This window comes from Sardina pilchardus, chromosome 10 (assembly GCF_963854185.1).
Source record: "Sardina pilchardus chromosome 10, fSarPil1.1, whole genome shotgun sequence".
Classification (NCBI taxonomy): Eukaryota; Metazoa; Chordata; class Actinopteri; order Clupeiformes; family Clupeidae; genus Sardina; species Sardina pilchardus.
The window spans coordinates 17,505,868-17,523,964 of NC_085003.1; the positions used below are offsets into that span (position 1 = coordinate 17,505,868).

General features: G+C 42.9%; 1 protein-coding gene across 2 annotated transcripts; it reads left to right on the top strand.

Moving 5' to 3' along the window:
• The first annotated feature begins 1,715 nt into the window (after nt 1-1,715).
• On the top strand, nt 1,716-17,774 carry caprin1b (cell cycle associated protein 1b). 2 transcript variants are annotated; one of them, XM_062547107.1, is made up of 18 exons: nt 1,716-1,855; nt 2,960-3,139; nt 5,023-5,085; nt 5,441-5,527; nt 6,282-6,520; nt 9,181-9,263; nt 11,346-11,513; nt 11,673-11,725; nt 11,876-11,959; nt 12,138-12,311; nt 12,578-12,686; nt 12,793-12,854; nt 12,973-13,083; nt 13,204-13,350; nt 14,536-14,698; nt 16,323-16,526; nt 16,853-16,959; nt 17,145-17,774. In XM_062547107.1, the coding sequence occupies exons 2-18, from the start codon at nt 2,960-2,962 to the stop codon at nt 17,229-17,231; spliced, it is 2,121 nt and encodes a 706-aa protein (XP_062403091.1). In that variant the 5' UTR covers nt 1,716-1,855; the 3' UTR covers nt 17,232-17,774. The 2 variants fall into 2 exon arrangements, with proteins under 2 accessions (XP_062403091.1, XP_062403092.1); XM_062547108.1 differs by having other exon boundaries at nt 14,536-14,689.
• The last annotated feature ends 323 nt before the right edge of the window (nt 17,775-18,097 follow it).

The window sequence follows — 18,097 nt, forward strand, 5'->3', positions numbered from 1 at the left end:
ACGCAAAGACACACATAGACACACGTGTACACACACACACACACACACACACACACACACACACACACACACACACACACAAAAGGAAGCACATACTGTACACTAAAGCAAATATACACATACAGTATATGCACACAAACATTGCAACAGTAAGGGATGGAGACGAATTGAGAAGCGTTTTCTATTTCTTATTTTTGTAGTGCAAATGTGCAGGACAGGGTGATTTCTATTCAAAGTGACGACGTACATGTATCAATTATATTACGGTAGAGAGCAACTCAGGGTGCCTTGCTCAAGGGCACAACGGTGGAAGCTGGTAATTAAACATGCATGTGTGCTAGCCAAGCTCCTTAGGTACTACACTACCATCGCATTGTTTTGTGGTATGTGTAGGGTTATCCATATGTGTGTGCACCTGTGTGTTTGTCTGTATACAGACTTGTGTGCAGTGATTCACTAAGACAAGTCTGTAAAAACAGACAAAGTAGACTTTGTTGACTCCCGAATATGTCTGTATCTATCTGCATTGAATGGCAAATCTGGATTTCGCCTGGCAGCTCAGGCTGGAAACCTGCACATCTATCTCTCCTGCTTCCTGTCCACAACCTTTGGGTCCAATCACAAGCATCCAAAAGACACACCGGACCATTGGTCTGATTGGTTGAAGGACCAAGCGTACAGAGTCATTTGAACAATGCCCATTGATCACGCCTCTAATTGTGCAGTAAAAATAAAGCGCAGACTCCCCACTAATGTTCAATCTTCAGCAAATCTTTCGGAAACGTTCCCTTAACGTCACATGTTTTGAGAAAACTATTCCTCACCAGTCTATTTTGAAAAGGTCAAAAATGGATTCTTCACCCCAACACAACCCTCCAAAGTAGGCCTACTAGCCTAAAGAATATTCCCAAAACAGTCAAGCAGTTGTTGACATACTGTCATGCTGTCGGCCTGCTAATTGCCCAGTAGCCTATAGCCTAAGCAATTTAGCAGCAATTTCTAAATACTGGGACCTCAGATTTTACTTTGGTGTAGGCTCTGGGACCGATTTACAACTTTGGTGTAGGCTAGGCTACACATTTCTGGCCAGGTTCTTGGGGCTTGTGAGGCAAAAAGACAAAACAGTATTCTCATACATTTGCAACACAACACAATACAACACAACACAGTGATATCCCTGCCCTAGAGTCCAATAAAGTGAATAACCTATTTTGTGTGCGCAATGAATGATGTGGGAAGTTATTCTGTGTGTTCAAATAATTTATCTAGCACAAGATACCCATCTTTAAAAAATCTGTTCCAGCTGTTACTGCGTCTGATTTAAACGTTCTGTTTCAGCAACTGTGAGCAACTAACATACCCAGTCATCACAAAATGATGTTTAGGTTATACCTAACAATGCGAATTGAACCAACAGAGTCGCTGCCTCCCATATTGGCAGCACGGCGAAAGTAAGAAGTGTCTCTGGTAAAGCATGCATTGAACGACTTTAAATGCTACTAATGAAGTTCGAGTACTTTAATCTCCTTGCCAATATGACAGTAGTGCCATCAATTCCATTTAATATTATTTCAATCATTTCGTGGAGAAAATGTGGCAGCACATAGGCTACATATGGGAAAGACGATTTACATGTGCCCTACTTCAGCTCTGGCACATCGAGGGCAGCTTTCCAAAGGGCCCTTCTTGTTATAAAGCATTTACTCCCCCTCTAGTCGATCTCAGTTGTCGGTGAGGCCGGCGGGGCGGATCCCACAGAAAATTGAAAGAGAAAATAAAGCAACACAACTAAAGCCAAGGCTATTTTGACTCCAGTCGATTATTCAACTCCCTTGTGGACAGATTGACCAATAAGGTAGTAATGGGTAAAAACTTAGTTACCCGTTCATCAATAGAAAATTGGTGGTGTTCTATGTGTGAAAAGTAACATAGTCAAAACGTTGCTTGCTAGCATGTAAGGTTAGCATATTTGCGACTAACCATTCTGCTAACATTAGCTTGCTAGCCAGATTGACTTCGATGAGCGCATTGCGTTTTATGTTAAATCGTGAGACATATATCGCTGAAATCCAAGATGATCGTGTTACTGAGATGTCTGTGTCTATCATACTAATCACAATTTAAGTGTTAATTAACTGTATATGTATCATGTACTTTAAAATTCACATTAGCCGGTAAAGTAAAACTACCCGTTAATATTAGCGGCTTCATGCTAGTTAGCGCAGCATGCTGTGGCTAGATACCATTTGGTAAAGAATGAGCTAGAACCTTAGGTCTGGACACGCCGAATGTGGACATTGGACAGACGTTTCTTAACGGGATATTTCCCCTTATGTTTTGTTAACACCTCGAAAAGGCTGTTCAGACATAGACGGTACAATTTATCAAGTTTGACTTCAATGAATGATTAGGAGTCATAAGAGTAAAACAGATGCTCCTTCATCGATGATGGCTGCTGTCTTCGGTGCCTCGCGTCAACGCCACCGTAACAAAACGTAGTTTAAGATGCTCAGAATTTATTATAGTTTCAATTACAATTCTGAATTGATGTATCTGTGCGTATGTGCAAGTTAAACTAAACGAATGTTGCGTAATACACTTGATCCTGAATTAGTAACGATTTCGTTTAGCCTAAAGTGGCCTCTGGGAAGCCAGCATCCGCGGGATTGCGCATTTGGGCACAGTCGCTTTGTGTAGCCAGTTACGAATACGATGATGCAGATGGAATGGTGTGAAGGCCTTCTGCTGGTTTTAACCTTAACTCATCCATCTACTTTTAGATCGAAGCGATGATCACGTTTGATTCGACTATTAGATACATGGTGTGGGTACTTAGAGTGGAGTGCCTTTTAAATGTTTCAACAGCACTCTGGATTTGATAGACATGAACACTGCTTGTCTCTTCAACTTGGAAGTGTTTTGGATACCTTTCCATTCTGATCTGTCAATGTGTCCACAGATGCCCTCAGCGACAAATGGCACCAGGACTGTCAAGTCCGCCAGCCCGGAGGTGGGATCCGCTCCCGGATCAGCGGGCCAGATCATCATCAATAACCAGACATCTGGAGGCCACACAGAAGCCATGAAGCAGGTGTTGGGTATTATTGAGAAGAAAGTCCGCAACATGGAGAAGAAAAAGGTATGTACTTTCTTCATGCATCAGTAAGAATGTCACATCAGTACATGTACAGCAAGATGGTCTCCGAATAGAGAGAAATTGCTGAGGTGAAATCTGACATGTGTTTCTGTGCAATGATTAAGGAATCTGTAATGCCTGGATTTGTAATGTTTCAGAATGCATTGCTTGTGTGTAAGATGTAGCCTATTTGTTTTGCAACGACATTTATAATATTATTACTTGCACTGGTTTGTGAGGAGAGAGTCCGGTGCGACTTAGAAACCGGTCTACGACATTGTAAAAGGCAAATTATGGTTTTCTTCAAACATTTGCTCTCTATTGTGGGATCATGGTTGTAGCTGGCTTTGTCCTGAAGCTAACATCACTGATCAACTAAAAACACTCGCGATTGTTGAGCTTTAGTCATAAGTCTTGGTCGCTCGTTTGTTATAACAATAGGATTTCATGCTACATTATATTGTTTTGGACACAGACAACTTTGTCTTCGGTAATTTTGAGTAGTAGTCTAACCAAGCCCCGTTAGGTAGCAATCTAGCTTGGCTGCTAACTAATGTTAGCCAGAACAACACGGAGTGACCTCGCTCATAGTACTTTATCAAGTGTTTGCATAGGAAATGTGAATGTGTTGAAATCAGCGTACTCTATGTTAAATAATCAACAACACGTACAAAGTCATCATCTGGTTTGAAACTAAGCGCTCCGGTATGGGTAAAACGGCACATGGGCCAAAACTAATATGGCGGCGCCTCCCCCCCTCAAAAAAAAAAAAAAAAAAAAAGACCTGAATGATGTAGGACGATTAGAAATATGTCAAACTATTGAACCGTTTGTGTTAAGCTGTCAAGGCAGGCATTCATTTAGCTGATAATTATCATATTTTCGCTGTGAGTATGACGTGCGTACGATGCTGTGCTGAAATGCTAAGTAATGTAAGGTCTCTGAATAACAGTGCTGTATTACGGCAGGTGCGTGTCCTCGTACGTAACGAAGTTAGACTGCCTAAGCGCCTTTGGACACACATTCTGTGTTTGGCACAGATCTGAAGTCAGGAGTTTCAACATGCTTACATTGACATCTTTAAGTAAAAGCTTCCCGTGTAGAATGGTTTCTGCACTGTAGGCTACACACTATTCTTCACAATACAAATGTCAAGCTTCCCGATCTAACAGCATTGCATTATCTGTTCAGGTGTATTTTCATTAAACAAGCATTAGCTTTTTTTCTCTTTTTTTAAAAAAAAAATCTTTTTAAAACATGAATTCTGAAAAGAACTTGTAGCTAGTAACGATGCATTTATTTTAGTTCCCAGTTTTAATGGTCTAATGTTTCTGTCTGTTGGACTTAAACTGTGTTCATATTGATTATAGTGGCGCTGTAATATCCTGTGTCCAGGTGCACTTGCGTAAGCCACTTGTTTTTAACAAGGCTCATATGCAGCTCGACAACATAGGTTTCAGTGCATTGTTTTTTTTTTTCCTCTCACACAAGCTGGGAGTTCAAAATGTTCATAATGGTCCTTTGTGAGCATGAGCAAGTGCACGGTGTATCACGGGTTGATCTTCCAGACAGAGGCTTTTCCTCAGATTTACTTGCCAGTGCTGCTGATGAGATTATCTCAAAACATGCTCTGCTCTGCCTTGAGCTTTTCACTGCAAAAAGTTTTAATTAGATCTGAACATGGATTTTTTTTCTCCGTCTTGCCATCTGAAATAAACATTTGTTTTTTTAACCCTTTGCAACTATTTAATAACTATTGTCTTGAAACTACATTTTATCCATCAGTGTTGAGGTGTACTGGGTTAATCCTACCTGTTGTGTGATATTATGTCAAACTGTAACTTTATTTGAGTGCTAATCTGAGCATGGTGCCTTTCTCTTTGTAGGGCAAGCTTGATGACTACCAGGCCAGGCATGACAAAGGAGAGCGTCTCAACCAGGACCAGCTGGTGGGTGAAAAAACCTATTGTTCCATGGCAGGCTGTCCTTCACTCAGCCTCAGTGATCTAAAAAGCTTCCACCATGTACATGCCCATGCTTTAGGGGAAAACTAAACATGAAGCTACGGCTCTTGGAAATGTGCACCCGTCATTGATTACTTTTATTAATGGAATGTCTTGGTTTGTATAATTTTATTTCAGTCATTTGGTTAATTTCAGTTGAGAGAAACTCCCGACTTCTTGGATATGGGGCCAGCTAGTGTCATTTGGTCTCACAGCATGTTGTAGCTGCTGCTCAGTCCATTAATTCTGCTATTGCTGTTAATGCTTTCTTACCTATTTCTTTCTCATCTGATCCTTGTAGGAAGCCCTTGCAAAGTATCAAGAAGTGACTCATAACCTGGAGTTTGCCCGGGAGCTGCTGAAGAATTTCCTGGCGTTGGGGCAAGATGTAAGTACATGGACAAGGAGTGGAAGGTTATGGATTTCTATCCTCGCTGTAGGTTAGAAATGGGCTGGAAGAATAGCCGTATTCCACACTTTGATCAGGCGGTGATGTTTCTATGGTCTCTGACAGTGTGGCTTTGACACTTGACCTAATGTCTTTAGTGATGTAGATAGGCAGGCAACATTTTTTCAGCCAATTCATCCGTTTGCGGTGCAGTGATGACTTTCTGTTTTGCACAGGCTTCTTTGAAATGGCTGTGTACACGTCAAGCAGCCTCCTCTGTCTCACTAGCCTGGCTAGCGGCTAGCGCCTACCACTGCTCAAATGAGACGTTTTCTGGCAACGAGATGTTAATTTTCTTGTTAAATGCCCAGATCCGTTCATTGGGTGCCGCGGATGTCTATCAAATGCGTCTGTGTAGAGCTCATCGTTGTCTTGCTTTCCCCCTTGTTCTGTGATAATCTCAGGCCAAAATTAGGGTGGTAGGGTCCAGACTACCTTAGCAGCGTGAATGAAATCACCGCGCAAGGCAGGATGGGAACACCCAGGCTACTGTCTCATAGCAAATGTATTGAAATCGGAATTGCTCTGTGAATTGATCACAATGTAGTATTTGACTCCTATTTTATATTTCAAAACGGGCCCCTTTTTTTCTCTTTGGGCACACATCGTTATCCCCCTCCAATAACTGTGCATGGCTTTGGTTTAATTTTTGTCTGAGAGGCGGATGGTCACTTTTGCTCCTCTCCCCACCCAGATCCAGAAGGCGGTGAAGAAGACGACCAGGCGGGAGCAGCTGCAGCGGGAGGAGGCCGAGCAGAAGCGCCTGAGGAAAGTTCTGGAGCTGCAGTTCCTCCTGGACCGGTTGGGGGAGGAGAGCGTGAGGCAGGAGCTGTTGCAGGGGGCAGGGGGTCCTTCACTGCTCAACGAGGGGGACCTTACCGCTCTGGATGAGTTCTACAAGTTAGTGGGGCCTGAACGTGACCAAAACATCAGGTAAGAGCTAGCCTCATTCACACCAGTTACGGCTACGCAATAGATTGTGAGTGTAGCTAAAGCATTTCAGATGGACTTTGGATCTGTTTATTGTGTTCAAATAAATCACACGGCAGATGGACCAAGCTTTTAGGTTGGTATAAAGTGTACCAGCTGTTCAAGCGTGAACCTTGCGGATGTTGAGCTCTCCCAGACTGATATGGTTCACTGATACAGGTCTACTAAGGAACCAGTTAAAAATGTTATGAAGACAGGACTGTTACATTGTCAGTGTTGGATACATTTTTGTCAGTCAGTGCTCCAAAATTTCGATACATGGTGAATGAATCTAACTTCACAATGGGCTGCTGTCCTCCTTCCTGTCCAAGATAGGGGATATAGTTGTATCATTTATTGCTACAGTTTTGGCAGTGTAATACTCTGCCGCTGCCTATGGAAACTTTTTGGCCGCATCCAGCGCCTCAAAAGCGATCTTATCAGAGAACTTTGTTGCCTCTTATCTGCATCTACGGGCCCCTTGACCTGGATGTGTGTAATACTGTTTAAGGACTCTGATTTGGCACAGCTTCTATGACAACTATGTTTTTTCTATGGTTTTTTTTAGTTTTAGAATAGCTTAAAGAAGTTATAGAAGTTACATACACTGCTCAAAAAAATAAAGGGAACACTGGTTCATAGGAGTATAGCACCAAGTCAGTCACACTTGTGAGATATTGATTTGGCCAGTTATGTAACAGAGGTGGTTTATGAATCAGGTTGACCTGCTTTGATGTCAACAACATTTTCTACAGGTGTACTAGAGGGCCAACTGTGAGACGACCCCCAAAACAGGAATGTTTTTACAGGTGGTGGCACCTCGTAATTTTTGCATCTTCATCCTTCTTGACTGATTTGTCACTAGTTTTGCATTTGGATAAGGTCAGTGTTACCACTGGTAGCATAAGCCAGTATCCGGAGCCTACAGAGGTTGCACAGGGTAGTCCAACTCCTTCAGATTGGCACACCAAAACGTTCCATTGCCAAAATGACTGCTGTGTCTCCCCCTGCAGTCTCAAGAGCATGGAAGAGATTCCAGGACACAGGCAATTGCTCTAGGAGAGCAGGGCAGAGTGGTAGAAGATCCTTAGCCCAGTTGCAGGACCAGTATCTGCTCCTTTGTGCAAGGAGGAACAGTAGAAGCCCTACTAGAGCCTTACAGAATGACCTCTAGCAGGTCACTGGTGTGAATGTCTCTGGCCACACTGCCAGAAACAGACTTCATGAAGGTGGCCTGAGGGCCCGATGGCCTCTAGAGGGACCTGTGCTCCCTGCCCAGCACTGTGGAGCTCAATTGACATTTGCCATAGAATGCAATATTGGCAGGTCTAACACTAGTGCCCTGTACTTTTCACAGATGAGAGCAGGTTCACCCTGAGCACATGTGACAGACATTGAAGGGTCTGGAGATGTCGTGGAGAACGTTATGCTGCCTGCAACATCATTCAGCATCGTTCAGCATGACCGGTTTGGTGGTGGGTCAGTAATGGTCTGGGGAGGCATACCCTTGGAGGGATGCACAGAACAGGGCAGTGAACACAGGTCCCTCTAGAGGCTATCGGGCCCTCAGGTCAACCTCATAAAGTCTGTTTCTGACAATGTGGTCTGAGACATTCACACCAGCAGCCTGCTGGAGGTCATTCTGTAGGGCTCTAGCAAAACTCCTACTGTTCCTCCTTGCACAAAGGAGCAGATACTGGTCCTGCTATTGGGTTAACAACCTTCTACCACTCTGCCCTGCTCTCCTAGAGCAACTGCCTGTCTCCTGCAATCTCTTCCATGCTCTTGAGACTGCAATGGGAGACACAGCAATCTTTTTGGCAATGTCAAGTATTGGTGTGCCATTCTGGAGGAGTTGGACTACCCTGTGCAACCTCTGTAGGCTCCAGATACTGGCTTATGCTACCAGTGGTAACACTGACCTTATCCAAATGCAAAACTAGTGAAAAATCAGTCAAGAAGGATGAAGATGGAAAAATTACCAGTTGCCACCACCTGTAAAAACATTCCTGTTTTGGGGGTCGTCTCACAGTTGGCCCTCTAGTACACCTGCAGTAAATTTTGTTGACATCAAAGCGGGTCAACCTGATTCACAACCACCTCTGTTACATAACTGTCCAGATCAATATCCCACAAGTGTGACTGACTTGATGCTATACTCCTATGAACCAGTGTTCCCTTTATTTTTTTGAGCAGTGTAGTTAGAAAAGGGTTGATCTTAAAAGATCAATCCAGTATTAATGATCTGTTCGTTTAACTAGACTGAAGTAAGAAACTGATAAGTGCCTGAATCATATTTACCCATGATTTCACCGTTAACTGCTCATAGGCCATTTAAATGTTATTTTGAAGTGAGTAAATATTCTTGTTTGGCTTTTAAAAGAGGGGCAACAGTATGTCGTAATCAACAATGCGATCAGCAATCCACTTACAATCCTCTAAAGACATGCTGTTGGTCTACTGTGTTGAAATATTAATAGTTCTTTGTTAGAGTTGGTACAAGGAAACAATTTGTTTTTGTTTTTCCTGAATCTTGCCTTTTGGGAGATGAAAGAAGACGAGTGGCTGGTCGCATCGTATTTGTTTTGGTAACACTGTATGTCTGTTTTGCTGACCACTCTCAGGTTGACTGACCAGTATCAAGAGGCATCACAGCACTTATGGGAACTGTTGGAGGGGAAGGACAAATCTGTGGCAGGAACCACATGTAGGTTAAACAGCTGTATTACCTCATCTGTTCTGTTCTTGACTTTGTCAAACTCGCTTGTGTGTTGCTTTTAGATTTTAAGCCTTTTTTCCCCCCAGATCTCCATTAATCTTTCTTAACATTTAATCACAAGCAATTTCAAAGTTAGAAAGAGAGCACAATACAAACGGATGAGCTGGATGAAACTGAGAAAACGGATGATCAGAGCTTTAACTTGTAATCATTGAAAGGTGTGTCACTAAGCCGTACTTCAGATGCATCACACTGGAACGAAGAAACTCTGGGGATTTGCGGGGGGGAAAAAAACAAAGAAAGAGTTGAGGTAGCCAATGTGCATGAAAGACCAGAAGGGAAAGAATTAGTGCTTTGGAAGTGGTCATGGAGGTTTTATGAATGGTCTGTCTGAAGTGGTTTGACTGCGCTCCTGATATTGAGCATTACAGTTGTCCAGATGCAAAACAAGTGCCTACAGGCCCTAATCATCCCACTATGATTCTAGTCAGGTTTGAGTGTAGAGTTATGAGAGTACTGTTGACTATCATATGCCTTTATAATGCATCACGAGTGTATATATAACGATCATCCATTATGTGGACTATACTTCTAGCAGACTTGCATGATTTGATTAGGAACCATGTTTGAATACTAACGACTGACGACACCTCCATACAACCATAATATCAGGTGTTGAACACATCATCACTGTAACCATTATAACAGTGCTGCTGTGCTATCCTCATGTAGGTCAAGTACCAGTGGATACAATGTGGTATTGTAGGAAAGGATGGCTCATTGAAAAGCATGATTGCTGTTACAGGAGTGTGGGAGAACTTCTGTATCGGGTCAAACGCATCACAGTGTTGCATTCTAAAAGTATTGGGGTCGTAGAGATTAGTACATTGTATGTCGCAACCCCATTGCCCTTGTAAGCGCCCGGTGTGGAGTGGTATAGAGGCTTTTCTGGCCGAGCTGTGCGGCACTGTGTTGCATTGTGCTGGTGGTCAGTGTAAAAGGCGCCCGCCTCTCCTGACTCAGCACGGGGGCAGTGTGCCAGCTGCCTGTGCCCAGTGGGCCTGGCCGCGCCGGACCAGCACGCCAGCAGGCACAGTACCGACTCATCTTATAGACAGTCCTGCTGACCCTAAATGGCCTGACCAGGCTTGGCCTCGATCGCTCCGCTCAGATTCCCCCCCACCCTGCCACTCGCCATCCAGGGATAACTCAGCAGCAGGTGCTGGTGGTCTCTGGGATATATAAATACATATGGAGGACGTGGCACAATATGATTGTGCCTCTTTGGACATGGAACATGCTGACTAGCTTGTAGTAGTAGTAGTAGGAGTAAAGGAGACATGAATGTTTTATCAACCAATCAAGTTACTTTGCGGTCTGTTAAATGAACCTTAAATGAACCTTAAATGAGTCTAGTGGCTTATCCGGTCCAACGAATGAATTGGCCATGTTGTTGCTAATTTAGAATGTGCTCATATGCTCAGTTAGACTCTACAGTGGAGCAATTTTTCTTAACAAATTTCTTGAATATGCCAGACCTAGAAATATTGGCTCTACAATTTCCATGGATCACACTGAAAGGGGCAATATGGCATATCAAAAGATACACATGATCACTCCGAACACACATTATGCAGTATAAGGAGAGAGTTATCCTGGCAGTGCTTGGTGTATACTGGTTGTACAGATCAGCAAGAGTGTGCTGGCAGAATGGCAGCATAATTAATTGGATTTCCAGGTTTTAGAGCATGTCCTCCACAGTGGCCAACCCATGGCCTCTTTCATGGTTTACTCCCTTCACAAGTAGAATACCTTACCATTCCACTGCACCTTCCCAGTAGAACATGTGACTACAGGAAATACTTGTCTGGATCCATTTCTCACCCAAATGACTTATGACCGAGGGTAGTTATTTCAAGGCCAAGGTATGAGAAAGATGTCATCACAAACAAATAAGAGATCTTGACTGAAGACATCTTGACACCACTAAATAACTCTAAATGACTGGTTAGTGAGTTTTTTTCTTTGTATTCAGTCTATACCTGATGAGATTCCTCTCTTCTCCACCAGACAAAGCCCTTAAGGACATCCTGGAGCGGGTGATGCAGAGCGGTTATTTTGACACGGCGCAGAACCATCAGAACGGGGTGTGCGCGGAGGTGGAGGTGGAGGAAGAGGAAGAGCAGGTGACGACGGCTGTGGAGTCTTCAGAAGCGGAGGAGCAGGCTGTGGACACAGGTCTGGTTCAACACTATTCCTGAGCAATTGCAGTTTATCACAACAGTCTTGACACATACATACAATAAGCAGCTCTTCATAACAGTGTGTTTAAATATGTACTTCCTAGTAGAGCTGTTTCTTGTAGCCTTCAACCTACTCAAATGTCATTATTTCCAGAGGGTGAGCTGGTTGAGGAGTATGCAGAGCCGTTAGCAGTGGAAGCTACAGAGGTGAGTAGTGTTGAGGGCCTATGTTCCATTCTTCTCTTCCTCTATTCCATTAATACTCTAGCATGCCATGGCAGATAACATGTTTTTCTCTCATAAATATGAGTATATTTTTTTCCCTTTTGTAGTCTAACATTGGTGTTCTGCTTGCAGTTTGTTAACAGACAGTTCATTCCAGAGAGCACGTATAGCAACAGCAACCAAGAGCAAAGCGAGGAGTGGAGTTCTGAATCAGAGGTACACTTTTACACCTTTAGTTTTAACACCGAAGTGGCCTTGCCATCTACTCCTATCCTCCAAATGTGACATAAGGACAAATGTTCTGTCTTCTGGTGGTCAAACATGGCCTGCTCTGGGAGATGGGATTGTGTAACTTCCGTCCTCATCTGATCAAGAACTGTCTTGGATTTTGTAGGCGTTGAGTTCTCTGCAACAGCAACCGCCCGTACAGACGGCCCCTTCTCCCGTTGTGTCTGAACCCCATCCGCTGACCACGGTGACTCCCACGCCCCCCGCTGACCCCATCCTGCGGAAGCAGGTGGTACAGGACCTCATGGCGCAGATGCAGGGGCCCTACAACTTCATGCAGGTAAACAGGAGCATCCTGATGGACCAACAGATGGTGCATTATCTGGCCTGGCATTATGCTGTTACCTCTTAACCTGATGATACAAGTGTTATTCTGGCACATTCCCATAGATTTTGGGCAGCATTCCCTCTGGAGAACTTAAATCATCATCACATCACAAATTGTCAGTATTATCCAATCCATGAACTGGTATTGTGGTTGCCCAGCAACATTGCCCACGAAGTTACAATGCATCATCTGTAACTGAACCTCCCGTTTCCCTCCAGGACTCTATGCTGGAGTTTGACGGCCCACCCATCGACCCTGCCATTGTGTCCGCACAGCCTATGAAGCCTGCGCAGAGCATGGACATGCCCCAGATGGTCTGTCCCCCAGGTTGGTAATTGCAACTGGTTGTCTTAGTAGGCCGACTCACATTTACCTGTGGTGATTTTGCCATTTTTGACGTTGTCGTGGTGGTGATGAGCTGTCTCTCTCGTAGTTCATCCAGACACGCGCCTTGCACAGCCCAACACTGTTCCTGTACAGCCTGAACCAACACAAGTGAGTGGAGAGAAACGCTATTTACCAAATCAGTTTCTGATATCTTTTCCGATGTTTAGGAGAGAATTTAAGAGATGTATCCTCAGTATTTGATCAGATTTTTTTTTTGTTGGTCCAGGTCCCCATGGTCGCCCCCTCACCAGAGGCCTTCTCCACGCCATCCCCCATGTATCAGTCTCCCCACCCTGCTGACCCGCGACCACAGCCTGAAGCTATCGACCCCATTCAGGTAAGCTCTCCAAAACACACAGCGCTAATTGAACATTTTTCATTGTCATTTGTGACAACGGCTTCTTGTCTGATTGTTTGAGTATCTGCTCTAATGTGTTCTTTCGGTCTGTGTATCCAGGCCTCCATGTCCTTGTCGACGGAGCAGCCCCCTCCCGCCTCTGCTCTGCCCCCTGCCTCTCAGACGCAAGTGTTCCAGCCCAGTTCCAAGCCTTTGCACAGCAGTGGCATCAACGTCAACGCCGCACCATTCCAGTCCATGCAGACGGTGGGTGCAGTCACGTCATCATGATGTGTTCCGTAGTGTGTGTGTGTGGGGGGGGGGAAACATTGCATGAACTCAACTGTTAGCGCAACATTTGATGGGTAACTGGTTAAACTTAATATAGATATACCTATAATGTACAAACTAATCAATTCATTGGTAAGCCTGAAATGCATTTCTAGTGATTTAATTTATTCTGGCAATACTATATTAATAAATTGTGACTTTTTGTGAAGTTAAATATTTAATATTAATTGAACTGTCCAAAAATTAAAACATATTTTTTTAATTGCACTAGTGACTCTTGGTGTCTGTCAGCACCGATACATTTAATATCAACCTGTAAATCACTGATAATTGCTGACCCTTTTTGATTTTGTGCATGTCTAACTGCGTTTATCCAACAGGATTTCGAGTGTTTGCTAAAATCTGTAAATGTATGTCAGGAGTATGGAAGGGAGGGTGTAATAGGGGCTTAAATATCAACAACCTATTGTAAAACTGAACTGCGAACAACATCTTTTAATGTTTGATTGAAAAATGGTGTTCTTGCACTGGTGAGAGTGTGTTGGAACGGCAGCATTTTAGTCCAGATTTTCCAATCCTGGCAACTTCTTAAAAAAAGTGCAGAAACAGAGCTCACTTGTGGTTCTTTGGTTGTATTATGGGGGATTTAGATTTTTGATCCAGACAATGCGTATCTAAAGATTATTAGTTCAGAGAAACTTGAGCCTGATTATACTATTCAGTGTTGCCACAAACCCTGAAACGCATGAGGTTCAGTTAAGGAAGACCCCTCAACCTTAGAGAAATAATTGGGAAATGTCATGTTGATATCTTGTTGACATATTAATGTCTTTATTTCTATAACGCTTATGATCGTCCATAATGATTCGATTTTCTTATTTATTAGAAATGTTGAGCACAGGATGTTTTATTTTTAACCTGTTGAGGGGTACGGTCACAAATATGTGATTAGAATGTTCGGTGAACTGAGAGTTCCGCATCATGATGAGACAATTACCCTCACATATTTTCCCCACAGACTGTATACAGAACACCGAAACTATAGATTGTTTGCGTTGAATTCTAGAAGAAACTTGGAAAATAATTCACTCCTCAACAGGTTGTGATCACCATTTTTGCCAATTTCCTCTAAAATAGTACCCGTCTCTCTGATCCTGTCAGGTGTTCAATCTCAACGCGCCTGTGCCTCCGGCCAGTGAGGCGGACTCCCTGAAGCAGCCCAGCCAGTACCCCAACAGCTACAGCCAGGGATTCAGCAACCAAACGCAGCACCCACTGGAGCAGCCAGAGATGCAGCCGGACCAGCTGCAGTCTGGTGAGCACGGTCTGTCCCCCAAGCAAAAATACCAATTAGACTGGCTAACAATGCTAACATGTTTAATGTTAACATAAAATAATAGTTTCAAAGGTTGAAAAAAAAGTCTATGTTAAGCAGAAATGTGCAAACCCTGGAGATGATTATCCATTGATAATTTAGGTTTCTTTTCGAATGAATAGAATGGCAATCACCCTGAGGTTACTATGCTAGACAAGATAGTTGAAGCTTATATAAGAAAGATATTAATCCAGGCTGTCCACAGTGACTGTGAGGAACGGATATGGATACTTTTTAAAAGCCTTTATTGTAACTGGTTACTTCATTAAGATGGCAACATGTTTCAACCTAGTGTAGAGGGTCGTCATGGCTTAGTTTTTGGAGGTCGTAGCTTGTTTTTACTGATGGTCTCCCCTTTTAATGATTTAGGCTAGGTTTACATCGACAGTTAAATGTGACCTCTGGTGCGCATATGGATTGTCTCAAGTGTTTAGAAAATGAATGAACCATGTAAACACAGATATCTGATATGGGTCGCTCTCAAATGTAGATGTAGTAAACAGGCAGTCCAAAAAATCGGATATATGCGGAAAATCTAAACTGTACATCAATCTAAACTGTAAATCTAAACTGTGCATCAATCTAAACTGTAAATCTAAACTGTGTTTACACCTGCCGGTGTAAACACATCCTTAGGGTCTGACCATGGGGGGGGGGGCGTGATTTGTCAGCATGTATCGAATTCCAGCACAATTCCTTGAACCACTAGCATGCCACCTGGCAGTCTGAACAGACGTGGTTATAGTTGCTAGTTAAAGGGTTAATGTCCTTAGGTGACCCTCTCAAGGCTCAGACTTGAGTCCCCCCAGACAGTCTGTTGAAAGACCTGATGTTTATGGTCCAATGATTCCACCCAGTGTAATAAAGCTTGAGCAATCTACAGAGCACTTGGCAAAAACAAATGTTCAAAAATGGTAGTCAGGGCCATGAAACAAAATAGACGGTTGGGGTATTAGTGGAGTTTTGATTTTAAGGGTTGTTTACATGATCTATAAACCAGCAGAGTTCATGTCTGGGGGAGGGGACTGGATAAGTCATGGAATTTGAGGCCTGGAAACATTTCTGAAAAATAAATACACCCATAACGTTTTAGGGAATATCATGGAGATTTGTTTCACATAGAAAAGTGTCATCAATGAGATCTAATTTTGGCCAACACTGAGATAGTTCAGTAGGCATGCTTCTAGTTCATGTCACTCGGATGATTGCTGTTAGGGGTATTGTCAGTCTTATAGACTTGAGTACTTGACAAGAGATGAAGACACTTTGATAAGTATAAGACATTTAGAGTTTCCCATTGATTGATTAGAATGTGGCGCAGTGAACAGCAAAAGCTAGTTTTGTAAAGTCTAATCAAAAGCTGTTTTACAATTGTGAAATGTATTCTTCCCAAACATAGATCTGCATATTGTATAGTTTAAGTGACATGACAATTGTTACGATCTGCCCTACACATGACCATATAGAGATTTGAGCATAACAAAGTGGAAAACAAAACTGCCTAGGGTGAGACCTTGCCTGAATCTGTCCAGTGTGTTTGAACTGTTTTGTCGTTGTGCCCTTTCCCCTGCAGTGGTTGGAGCTTTCCACTCCCAAGACCAATCGCTCCCCAGTGCTGGAGGCCACCAAGCCATGTCTCAGCAGTCTGCGGGGCAGGGCACCGGATTTGGCCGGCCTGCCCAGTCTTTCTACAACAGCAGAGCCATGTCACGCGGCGGGCCCAGAAACTCCCGTGGCATGATTAATGGCTACAGGGGACCATCCAACGGTTTTAGAGGTATTAAGCCAAATGGCAGTCAATTTATAATGTGTCCTTGGAACTTATTTATTTATTTTTATAAACACTTAATGCTCAACAAACTCAAGATGTTCTATGACCAGTCCACAGTAGTTACTCTTTAAAGCATCGCTCTTAAGGGATAAAAGGACGAGGGATAAAAACCTTAAAAAATGTGCTAAAATGAAGTGTGTGATGAAGTGATTTTCAACTTCCTTGTATGGTGAAAACTTATTTGCCAATAAATCTTCAAAGATGTTTCTGAAACATTTGCTGTATAGTGTCTATGAAACGGCCTTTTTAAATGGTATTCTGTATCCTCTTAGGTGGGTATGATGGTTACCGCCCTCCCTTCTCCAACACTCCAAACTCTGGCTATGGACAGACCCAGTTTAGTGCACCACGGGACTACTCCAACAGCAACTATCAGAGGGTAAGTGCTGCACTAGATGGCTCTTGAACACAGTGAGGACCAATTGCTCAATTTGAACAATTTATTCAGAAGTTTTGAAGGATGAAGTCATGTTTGAGACCATCTCGCAGTAGCTGAAATGTGCACTGTGGCTACTCGGGTTGAAGGTGTGAGTTGGGGTTAATCCAACTTTTCTGTCTCGCCAGGATGGCTACCAACAGAACTACAAACGTGGAGCCGGCCAGGGCCCACGTGGCTCCGCTCGTGGCAACTCCCAAGCCATTCGCACCTGAGGACCTGGCAGACTGACCACTCAGCCCACATTGAACATTCAAAAAATTGCATTTTATCCCAGTTCACCCCTTTTCTTTGTTTTTGTTTTGTTTTTTGTTTTGTTTTCTTTGTTTGTTTGTTTTTATCATCAGTGGTATCTTTTCTCTTCTGACACCTCTCGAGTAAGCCTGCTTTGACGGTATTTAAGAAAAAAAGAGAACCATTTTAATGAGTCTGAACACAAGCAAAGCTGAGGATACTCAGTTTCAATATTTTAAGCCTGTGTTTGTATCAAATATTCCTGTAAACTTGAAAGATTTCATTAATTTATTTTTTTGTATAAAATAAAAGCAAAAATACCTACCACTGCTGGTCTAAACCCTGGGAGTACTTTTTCAGTTTTCCCCGTTTTTTTTTTTTTGTTTGTTTTTTTCCTGTTCTTGCCACCTTGTTTTAGTTCTCAACACATTTGTTTTCTTTTTGGTACATTTTGAAGAAGCTCCCAATCTCAGTTTGTAAATTGATGTTGCTTCAGAAGTTTCAATAAAGATGTGTTGCATTAACCACTGTCTCTGTTTGCGATCTAGTCTTTTTGAATTTTGAACATTTCTTGTAGTTCTGAAAGTGACTGTAGACAAGATTCTAGAGCGCAGCGCTCTATGATTTTTGCTGTAGACGTCTACGATCTTTGCTGTATATATTATCTTTTTAAATTATTTCAATTGTAGGTTTTATTGCACTTTACAATTAACTGAGTGATGAGTCATCAATTAATCGGATGATGGAGAAGGGTTGGCCAACTAACATGGCCAACATGCAGAAAAATAGTTTTTTCTATTAGCACTCCTAGCATTTTCTAAATTTAAGGATGGCTGGGCAGGCTATT

What these genes read in the sequence shown, in the direction of transcription:
- caprin1b (XM_062547107.1), top strand. Translation starts at nt 2,960, where the DNA reads ATGCCCTCAGCGACAAATGGCACCAGGACTGTCAAGTCCGCCAGCCCG. An exon ending in GCAACATGGAGAAGAAAAAG is followed by an intron (nt 3,140 to 5,022) that starts GTATGTACTTTC and finishes TTCTCTTTGTAG; the next exon opens with GGCAAGCTTGATGACTACCA. An exon ending in ATCTGTGGCAGGAACCACAT is followed by an intron (nt 9,264 to 11,345) that starts GTAGGTTAAACA and finishes CTTCTCCACCAG; the next exon opens with ACAAAGCCCTTAAGGACATC.